Source organism: Dioscorea cayenensis, chromosome 20, assembly GCF_009730915.1.
Source record: "Dioscorea cayenensis subsp. rotundata cultivar TDr96_F1 chromosome 20, TDr96_F1_v2_PseudoChromosome.rev07_lg8_w22 25.fasta, whole genome shotgun sequence".
Taxonomy (NCBI): domain Eukaryota; kingdom Viridiplantae; phylum Streptophyta; class Magnoliopsida; order Dioscoreales; family Dioscoreaceae; genus Dioscorea; species Dioscorea cayenensis.
This window is the reverse complement of record NC_052490.1, coordinates 7626156-7637724: the sequence shown is the minus strand read 5'-3', so window position 1 is coordinate 7637724 and position 11569 is coordinate 7626156. Positions and strand designations below refer to the sequence as shown.

Sequence of the window (11569 nt, the reverse complement as noted above, 5' to 3'; positions counted from 1 at the left end):
ACTAGCAGTCGAACATCGAGTACCACAAACACAATTCATTCATAGTTAAAAATAAACTTAGTAACAATAAATGTTCATGTAGCATCATCTTTTTGAGGATTTCTTTCTTTTACAGCTGGGCCCTAATAAACAGTGATTTCTAGTAGGAAAGCTCATCACCAAAACATGAATAAGACTACTGAGCTTATTTACTTCGAACTTAAGTAATAAACACACAACTCATTAGAAAAAGGCTGTGATAAATTCTCCAACATTTATTTTAACCCTCGTAAAATAGTATCAATTATCAAACGAGCCTCACCTTTCTCATACTCCAATGCTTGAAGGATCATCTCTACCTGAATGTGAAAGAAAACAATAGTCATTAACAAGAAAAGATCAGAAACAACACTGTTGGAGGTTGATGCTGAGGATAAATTACAACATTACTTAATATTTAAAAGGAAAAATAAATTGAAAGTATGAACTTCCATGATGTCGTATCATTTGGTTAATACCTTAAAGCTTCATATAATGGAAGGATCACTGATACAAACTAACTTGCATTACTTTCGTTAAAAATAGCCATGAGATTGTTATAAAATAGAAGAAAAGGTTATCACTTCTTACTTCAGAACAACAAATAATTAATAACTAGAAGTTCACTAAAATTTGTGAGTAAACGAAACATTAGAGAGGTAAAAGAATGTATGCTCACAGTTGCCCAAAAACAACGATTTCCATTTGTGTAATTCATACAGCAGCTATTAAGCACATCAAAACCATTAAGATAAGGACCCTAACATTCTATGCTACAAAGAGGAATGTCAAACTTTCAATTTGCAAGGCCTTGAATGGACTCTGCTGAAGTTTCAGATACATTTTTTAGCATAAAACAAGAAAGCATTCAATTCAACACTCATGTCACTAACATTAAATCTATTATAAAGTTATATATGATAATTTTTATGCAAACAATAGACACTTATGCAATGTACTACTCTGCATATAATGAAAATGATAAAGGAATATAACTCTGATTCACTCTTTTTAAAAGCTACAAAAATTCAAAAAGCCTCTGGAGGTATGACTAGAGAATGATCACAATGATAAAAAGATTTGTTTAATTGCCATCCTCTAAATGATGAGTTACCTTGTCAAAGTCCTTGACAATTTTCGCCTCTGGAGAAGAATTCTCCTCATACTCTGTCCATAACTCAACAATTTCTTTTAGCTGCAAAATTAACAAGCATTTCATTGTTTCTCAAACCACATTACACAACACCATCATCAATCAACAACCTATAATTCTCAGATATGCAAGAACCGAAATTCTTGAAAATTCAATCTATCGTTTTGCATGTTTGCCGGTAGATTTCACCTCTGGACTCTCCACCAAGTAACTTGCACATGTGATCTAGTGCCTCCTTCTCCATTCGACTCTTCTCCGACTTTGACACTCCATCAAATGGTGTTATATCTCCAACAATAGCTACATTTTTAAAAGTTTTGTTTTTCCATCAATATCTCCACATTAAAACATTAATGAAAACATTCAAAAAATGGCAATAATAATAATAAATATCAGTAAAAAATCCAACCTTCAGCAATATCATGCACAATGGCCATCTTGACGCATCTGCCCAAGGGGGAAAAAAGACAGATACAATAACCACCAAAATCAAATAAATCAAGAACAGAAACACAACGAATCAAGGAGGATAAAGAAGAAACCTATCACGATTGATGCCAGGGATGTCTGGGGCAATTAAGGCCATGATGCCCATGCGATACATGTGGTCTGCCACTGACTCTGGCCCGCACACACCGCGCCGAACCCATCCCGTCCTCTTTGTTGTCTGTTCCCAAGATCCAAAACCATTGAATCAGTGTAGCATTCTCAAGAAATACCAACACCATAAGGAAAAAAAAGAGTAAACCTTGAGATTGCGGCAGAGGGCGAGGAAGTCAACAACCGAGGATGGCGACACACCAGAGGAGGATGAAGGGAACATGTTGATGGAGGGCTTGAAGGGCAATATTTGTTTAATTAAGCATCTGCGTGCAATGTATTACGTTTAATAAATTATGTAGTATAAAAATTAAAATTTATTTTGCATACATACATATTTACAAGTTTGTGATGAAAGAATCTTGAGTTTAGAAAAGTATGCATTCACTTGAAATATGCAGAGTAAATGAAATTATGTTGTTACATCATGGTGCACATATGCTCGAAGGCCCTTGTTTCTTTTAATTTTTCTATTGCTTGTAATAATGCCCTTGCAGAACTTCATAATTGCATATATGTGCTTGCAATTAAAAGGCTTCACAGGGGATATACCACTTCCATTTTGGTTTCTTGGTTAGACTGAGAAACTCTCGTCTCATTTAATTAAAAGCAGCAATGGGAGCGTAATTTATGCAGAGAACATGCAGGCCCCTCCCCATCAAAAGATTAATGGCGGCATTTTTTTGCCATTGTTTGCTAGTATTTCTTTCCTTTTATAAGTAGAAATTAATGAATGGAAATATTACAGAAGTACTAGATGCACTGATAGGAGATAATAATATGCTGGCATATCTGATATGGAATGTAAAAACATATGCTTTGAAGGTGAATAAAGGCAGGATGCTTAAAACATGAAGTAAAGTCACCATTTTATAGCAAGATGATAGGCACTGACCCTTGTTATCTGTGATGCCTATAACTTTGGCTACTTTAATCCCCATAAGCTTCATAGAGGCTATTATGCAAAAAGGTTGAGTTATAATTAGCGATGTCAATTTGCCCAGAACCTGACGGGGAACCGAATTCCCTGGCTGATGGGGGATGGGGAATGGGGATCGTGATTGAATTTGGGGAACAGGGATCATGATTGGCAAAAACCAACTGTATACATTATAAATATTGAATTAAAAAGTTAAAAAAAAAAAAAACTTATATGCTTATTTGACTATCAAAATACTAATGATTAATTAAACAATACAAAAAAAGGCTAAATAAAACCCTAGACCTGCGCTATCTATTTTTTTGAACATTTTTTTTAAATAACTTATTTTAAATCATTAGTATAGAGATTTGTTGATTGTAATAAATATCAATAGGGGATGGTGAGATTGACAAATGAACTTGCAGAGTGAATCCCATAAATTAAAATATATATAGTCACGAAATTTTAAAATAGAAACTTATTTCTATTGAATAAAAAAATGTATAATTAAAGATAATTTATTTGATAAAAAATAGATATTAATCTATTTTTAAGTACTTGTTTTGTTGTTGTATGTGGTGTTGTAATCTTTAATTATTAAAGATTTATAGAACTTGTTAGCTAATATTTTATTTCCTAAAAAAAATATTTATAAAAATGAACCAGGGTATCTAGGAATCCCCGACCCCGAGTACTCCAAGTGGGTACAGGAATGAGGAAAAATCTATCTCCATACCTAGGATTGGGAATGGAAATAGAGAAAGGTGTGTGAAATCAGGTACCAAGATGGGGGAATATATCCCCCTGCATATTTCCCGCCCCATTAATAATCCTAGTTGTAATGTTTGTTGAAATTATCCTTAATCAACATCCAAAGAAGCTAGAATAAGAACAAACACAAGTCTCCTTATGGAAACCAATGAACCCGACAAGTGTTACCCTGTTAGCGTGATTAGAGTTAACAGATTGTTGATACAGCAAACTTTTGTTCAGAATACTAACTAACTATATGCATATAAAACTTTCGCTCATTATAGTGTCAAAAACTCATAGTTGGAAGAGGCCGACATTGGTTTTTAGTAACCATAAAAGATATAAATTAATAAAAAATATAGAGGAAAAATAAAATCACAAAAAGATAATTTATCCTTGGGTTTCTTCCTGTATGCAGTCTACTTTTGGTGACAAAAATGCTCATTTTGTACTTAAGAATTAGAAAAAAGTAAAACAGCTAATTAGCTAATTTCACTAGAACAGATTTTTTAATGTCAAATTTTTCCATAGAGAAACGTTATCAAAACTGCCCTTAAAAGCTAGTGGAAAATTCAAATCCATCGCAAATCCACCCCTAATATTGTTGCCCTCAAAGGTGTTGGGAGTGGCTTAACATCCACCTCTAAACATATTCAGTGATAGATAAAAAATCATCACTAAAAATATCATCAACATGAATGGAACATGTGCCCCAATTAGTCAATTATGCACTCCAAGCTAGTTACAAACAAATTCTTATACTTATAAAAATTAAAAATACTGCAAAAGTATAATAGGGACAGAACAATTTCCTTGAGCCATCAATGTTTCAACTAATAGAATTATAGTTATCTCTCCAAAAGTCAAAACTTGGTAAAGGACAACATAATTAGGGTATGTAATAACCTGAAACTTAGTCAAAAGCACTCTATCTAACATCAGAAGAAGGTATTAGTCATGGTACATCAAGTATAATCTGCAAACACAGGCAATAAAAAAAGAAACTAAAAAAAAGTATTTCTTGCAGGGAATAAAACCCTAAAATGAAAGGGTAGACTTGACAGACACTCCTACAACCCTCCTTCATATCTCTTTTCCTTATCTATAGCAACTCAAAGAATACTTGGTCTCCTTGACCGATAAACATCCACAAAGTTTGCCTTTACCTATACATAATTGGCAAAAACCAACTGTATACAGATCCTAGATCCATTATATATATATACACACACTGAACTTGTCAGATGCCATGCCATCATGCTAACTAAGTTTAAACCGATGCCCTTCATTCTTGAATGAAAAATGTTATATGACTTATTGTACAAGGTACCAAAAAAATGAAATTTAACGAGTACTTTTAATGTCCAACAAGTGTACATGCACTTGTTGCAAATGTTAAAGTAGGCCTTTTTTTCTATGCATGCTTGAAGTGATAATGGAGCAAAAAGGGATTTCATGGTACTCTAAACATTAAACTGCAAAATCATCTCGAGGGAAAAATGTAACATTTTTGTCCTACAACCATAAATCAAAGGGAGTGATCACATAATTCTAATCATGAAAAACGGCAAAACAATTGCACCATGAGAAACAAAGTAACCAGAACGAGATCAACGGAGGCTAAATCGGGCAGCGAACAAAAACTATACAAATATAGAACAAGAGGAAACACACATATACTTAGAAGAAGAAGAAGAAGTATCTCCTCAGCCGAGAGCGAGAGGCAATGACGGCCGTGTGACCGCTTCTCCGGCGAGAGGTGGCGGGGATAACTTCAACGAGAGAGAGAGAGATGGCCGTGACCCCCAAAGCAAAAAGAGGAAGAGAGAGAGGGTCACCAGAGGTTAGGGGTAGGGTTTTTTTAATTTTTGGAGTTGCAATAAAACCCCTTATCAAATATAATATTTACTAATAAATCAAAATTATAAAATGAAATTCATCTCTAATCATTTGTAATATTTTCAGTTTTTATTTTTCTCATTTATTTTAGAGTAATGCTATATCATACGATGTCCGAATTCTTTACAGGATGACCGTTGGCAACCACGTCATCCTCCTCTCTCTGCTATTTAGTGATTTAAAAAAAAGTAAAAATAAAAAATAAAAAAAGGCAGTGGCCTAATGTCTCCTTACCCTCATCTTTTTCACATATCCACCAACTCACATCCTATGCCACCAAGCTTGTTGCCTGCCGTCATTGTCACCACCGATGCCAATGAACCCCATCCCCAGTTGCCAACAAACAAATCCGGTCACCCGCACCATCAATCTTCGTCTTCACCCTGACACGTCCGTATATGCGTGTAAACCGCAAGTGCACGGGTATCGAAGTAATAATCCCAGATGAGTGGGTATCGTATCCACAGAGAGTAAGGAATAAAGACACTTGAGTTGTTTCTTAACTAATGTGGAAGATAAATAGTGATAAGTGTGACAAAATATGAAATAACGAAAATAAAAACAACAAGATAGAAGGCACAAGTAAAGGATAATGTAAGGCAATCGATAAAGATGGGGTACCGGATATTGATTCGGCTAGGACAATCGCTTTCAAGTGCAAACACCTTTGTATTATACTTCCTAATTGATGCAACAATGAGTCGTGGAAATCCTTAATTACATAATCCCAAATCTAAGGTCAAGCATGCCTAACTCTATACATGTCCCAGAGGAAAGATTGAATAACCTCTCAACCTCGCTGACTCGTATAAAATTGCAATGAGCTCTAGGGATTCCAAGTGATAAATCATATTCCTATCTATAGACCTAACCCTTTGGGCCAGGTGAAAGATCCCTAGCCACAATTAAGCCCCTAGGTGCTAAAAATAACTTCAACGCTTCATTCCGTCTGCACTCGCAACTAAGCCCCCAGTGAAGGTCATCCCTTAGCCCATTCACTCTACTATGGCCGCAAAAGAACTCTTGGAACGTGGAGGTAGGATAGATCACACCGAGGGAAAGGGGACGCTCCGCTACCTCTCGACTCACCCTCTCAACCCTCTCCAATCTAGCTTTTTCTAACTCTCATGGTGTATCACTCACTCACAAGAGTTACCAAGAAGAACTCTCAACCCTAGTGTCATTCTAGGGGAGTATTCATACAATCAAGTCTCCAAGATTGGAACTCACAATAAACATCAGTTAATTGAAAGCATAATAAAGAGATTCAATGAAATGAATACATCCTAGGGTTCACAGATACCCAAGTACCCACTAAGGGTTTAGCTCTCCATGGAGCTATATACAATCAATGAAATCGAATGTAAAAACAAAGCATCCATAGAAAACCCCTCGTTAGTCGTGGCGATGGTCTTGTGGAGAGTCCTTTACTTGTCGCAAGGGTCCCTTTGTCCGGCCTAGGATACATCTCGCCGGATCGGTGTCGACGAAAGCTCTCCCACTAACCTTCTTCCAAACGGCGCGTGATGTTGGAGCTGTAGAACCTTTCCAAAGCCCTAACCAATACCTCTCAAAACCCTAGCCGCCGTCCTCTCTCAAGTTGAGAAAAAGATGGAGAAAACAATGCTGAAATCGGGGCTGAAATGGGCTTTTAAAGGACTAGAATCGAGAATCCACACGCCCATGTAGGCGCCCCTGTGGATTTTTCACACGCGCATGTGGAATTTCCACACGCCCGTGTGGATTCTCTCGTTTTCTGTTTTTCTCGCCGGTACATAGCGATGTTACTACAAGTATCTTTTCTATAGTACCCTGCTATTGTACCGGCCTGAAATACTCCCGAATCCATACTTTCATCAAGGTAATGCAAACGGGCACACGTTTACGTCATGGATCGCCTTGCTTCTTCAATAACGGACATGTTGGTAGAGATCTTGTTCTATATGCACAAGTCGGAATACTTGATTGTGACTGCCCTTGTGCCCCTCCAAATAGTTATGCTAACTCAAGTACGAGGAGATTGGCACACATTCCTGCATCTAGAACCCGACCTATGTCTTCGCGTTTGAACCTTTAGCAAGATTTCCTCCAAAATTAGTGCATTACGACCCACATTGGCTTCTTTCTCTCATAATCAGCCTCACAACTCTACTTGCATAAAAGTAACATAAATACAGCCATATTAACGTTAAAACCCAAGAAAAGTAATGCTCAACACAAGGAAAGAACACTTCGTATTCTTATCGCACAAGCACTTATCAAACTCCCCCACACTTAAGCTTTTGCTTGTCCTCAAGTAAAGATTAAAACATTATATGCATAGATGAAGGAAACATTCGAAGTGCTTGGTCTTAGGTTCACCAAAGCATACAAAGAGTGCATTCTACAAGTACGGGAAATTTCAACACTAAATACGAAAAATCAATGCTCTAGGTAAAAACTTGAATCATAAAGGATGACAAACCCGAAATTGTGTAAGTGTGTGAACTCACTCAAGTCAACCCAAAGTATACTCCTCAAAGTTCTACGTACAAGGGATTTATTTATCTACAAAAGGTAACAAAAATTCAAAAAGGATAGTAGCTTCACACATCCTCTAAGGTAGCCCTTTCCAAAGCGGCCGCTAAGGTGGCTTTCACACTTTCGAGGTGGCAGCTTTTTCTACCGGGGTGGTAGCTTACATACATCCCAGGAGATAGCTCTTTCTCTCTGACAAGGTCCCCTTGCTTATATCCCGTAAGTGCACGGGTTTGTCGAAGTAATAATCCCGGATGAGCGGGGTCGAATCCACAGGGAGTAGGGAGTAAAGACACTTAATTCGATTCTTAGCTATGTGGAATATCAAAAATGATAAGTGTGGTAATGATTCAATTCTCATAAATTAAAAGCAACAAGTAAGAGAGCAAAAGTAAGGAGGAGGCAAGGCAATCGATAAAGATGGGGTACTCGGATGATGCTTCACCTAGGATAATCGTTTCAAGTGCAAGAACTCTCTATTATGCTTCCTAATCAATGCAATGGTGAGTCATGGAAATCCTTACATACATAGTCCCAAATCTAAGGTCAACTATGCCTAACTCTATACATGTCCCCGAGGAGGAAATCGAACAATCTCAACACCTCGCACTCAGCATAGAGTTGCAATGAGCTCTAGGGATTCCAAGTGATAAATCTCTTCCCTAGATTTAGACCCTAACCCTTTGGTCCAGCGGAAGGTCCCTAGCCACAATTAAGCCCCTAGATACTAAGATCACCTCAACGCTTCACTTTATTGAACGCGCAACTAGGCCCTAGCGGAGGTTCATCCCTTAGACCATTCACTCTATTATGGCCGCAAAGAACTCGAGGAATGGAGGTAGAATCTATCACGCCGGAGGGAAAAAGGGGACGCCCCTGCACTCTCGACTCACCCTCTCAACCCCTCTCCAACCTAGCTTTTGTCTAATGCTCGTGGTGTGTTACTCACTCACAAGGTTACCAACAAGAACTCTCAACCCTAGTGTCACTCTAGGGGAAATGTTCATACAATTAAGCATTCAAGGTTGAAACTCACAATAAACATCAATTTATTGAAAGCATAATAAAGAAGTTCAAAGAAACGAATACATCCTAGGGTTCATAATCACCCAAGTACCCACTAGGATTTAGCTCTCCATGGAGCTAAGTACAATCAAAAGAAATAGAATGTAAAACGCAATGAATCTATAAAAGAAACCCCTCGGGTATGGTCGTGGTCGATGGTCTTGTAGAAAGTCCTCTACTCGTCAGTCCAAGGATTCCTTCATCCCGGTATAGGATACGCCCCGATCGAAGCTCCCCTACCAACCTTCTTCCTAATGGAATCACGATGTTGGAGCCGTAGAACCTCTCCAAAAACCTTGGCCAATACCCTTAAAACCCCTAGCTGAAACCCTCTCACAAGTTGGGGAAAAGATGGAGAAAAGAATACCAAAATCGGGGCTGAATCGGCTTTTAAATAGGGTCGAATCGGGCAACTCCACTCGGGCGTGGGACGATACAGCGCCCGTGGGAAATTTCCACACGCGTGGATAATTTCCACACGCCCTGCTGGATTCTCTGTTCTCCGGTTTCTCGGCCGTACCGTGAATACGATTGCTACGTTGCTAGTGCTTTTCGCCACATTCTTCGACCTGAATAACTTCCCAATTCCATACTTTCATCGGGGTAACGCAAACGGGCACACCTTCACGTCGTAAATCACTTGCTTCTTTAATGATATATATGTTGGTGGAGCTCCTGTTCTTGTATGCTTAAGACGGAATGCTCGAGTGTGACTGCCTTTGTGCCCCTCCAAATGGATGTGCTCACTCAAATGCGAGGAGGTTGGCACACACTCTAGCATCTCACACCTGTCCTATGTCTTCGCGTTTGAACTTTAGCAAGATCGCCTCCAAAATAAGTGCATTATGATCCACATTGGCCTATTTTCTTCATACTCAGCTTCACAGCCCTACCTGCGTAAAAGTAATATAAAAACACACATATTAATGTAAAAACCTGAGAAAAGTAATGCTCAACATAAGGAATGAACGCTTCGCATTCATATCGCACAAGCACTTATCACTCTCATTAGGGCATAACTAGTATCCGACTTATGAGAGTAGCTTCATAAATCATAGGTGGTAGCTCTTTCCACCCAACAAGCACAACTAAACAACAAAACTATTTTGTTCTTTCTTTTCATTTTTTCATTTCTCTTTTTTTTTTCAGAATTAACACAATAAACAACTATAACTAGTCCCTTATACATCAAACATGAGTTTCCAAAAGAGTTCAAAGAGTGAGTAGTGCAACAAGTGTCAATCGGGCAAAAAAATTCCTAGAAATTCAAGCAAAAAAACTAGAGCATGAAAAGCAGTCAATGTTAAAAATTCTCCTACACTTAAGAATACAATCAATGCAACTAATGTGAACCGTCATTGGCTATGTGAGCATATATCAATCAAAACTACTATAAAAGAGATGTGTGCACTATGAAACTCCCCCCCCCCCAACACTTAAGTTGTACATTGTCCCCAATGTACACATGCAAGCTCATTTATAATGTGAATCAATTAAATTCAGATGTGGGAGAAGCAATCAAAACAATACTCCCCTGACTCCTAGTGTTGCATATGATGGAGCTAAGTCCTTGGGAATGTTGTTCCAACGGGTTGTGGAGCTCACACGGCCAAGTGCCGAAACACCTTGGCCGTGCCGATGACAAAATCTCAATTCCCCATGATGACAAGACCATCTGCACGCATACACGAGGGGGTTCAGTAAAGCTCAATAAAAAAATAAAACAACTCGAGTATATAAAAGATAAGACAATGAATACGACTCGAGATACAAAATGAAAATAAACTCGTAAAAGAAACGTCCCTTTTCCGAGTATACAAGTCTAAAAATAAAAATGCGTAAGTAAAAAGACGAGGAAAAATAAAAATCAAGTGTCGATGTCGCGCCTCGGATCCTCTACTCACTGCCGGTACTAGATCAAAGGGTCTCGGGTGGAGGTGGTGAAGGAGATGCTAGAGGAGCTGGGGGTCAGCCTCTCAATAGCTATCGTAAGAAGTTGAAACGGGCCATCATATCGACATACTGTGCTGACTGTATCGATCGCATCTCGATGATCTCAGACCGCAATACACTCACAGTGCTCTCGAGCCTCTCAATAAGATCATAGGTTCCTGAAAGGGTACCTTGGCACCCTGAGGTCTCGGTCGCCGTCGGTGCGAACTGTCCTGCTGCATCCCTTCTACTCTCAGTACTCTCAATGGTGGATGTCACCAGAATGTGAACTCTGGGACCATTTTTGCGCACTACTCCCATCATCCTAAGAGTATCGAGTCCGAGTGGAGAAGGAATAAATGTCTTTTCGGTGTCCCGAATAGCGTATATGAGGCCCATCCCCAGAATAAATCGAGTGATGTAGGGACCAGCAAATAATACTCCAACTCTCCCATTATGGCACTGATATCGCAGATAATCGGCCACAATATACCCCAAGTGAATCGGAACGGTTCGGACCATGGAATACAAGTAAAGTAACCCCTACCGACTCAAAACACTCATATTGCCCCCTCGACCATCTATAGATCTGCTAAGAACGACGAATAAGTACCTGTAGCTCAGCCGAGACAAACATGAGGCCTTGGACACTCTCGGTTCATACTGTCCCTATCCGTACAAGGCCTAGTAACACTACAACAAATTTGTCA

The 11569-nt window shown here is 38.7% G+C and overlaps 1 protein-coding gene across 2 annotated transcripts; it reads right to left on the bottom strand.

The window, feature by feature from the left end:
• Window positions 1-1253: 1253 nt before the first annotated feature.
• Window positions 1254-5252, bottom strand: LOC120251711 (5'-deoxynucleotidase hdd1-like). 2 transcript variants are annotated; one of them, XM_039260347.1, is made up of 5 exons: window positions 5127-5252; window positions 1920-2037; window positions 1714-1838; window positions 1581-1618; window positions 1254-1471 (listed from the first exon to the last, which is right to left on the bottom strand). In XM_039260347.1, the coding sequence occupies exons 2-5, from the start codon at window positions 1992-1994 to the stop codon at window positions 1323-1325; spliced, it is 387 nt and encodes a 128-aa protein (XP_039116281.1). In that variant the 5' UTR covers window positions 1995-2037; window positions 5127-5252; the 3' UTR covers window positions 1254-1322. The 2 variants fall into 2 exon arrangements, with proteins under 2 accessions (XP_039116281.1, XP_039116280.1); XM_039260346.1 differs by having other exon boundaries at window positions 1255-1471; window positions 5121-5246.
• Window positions 5253-11569: the final 6317 nt, after the last annotated feature.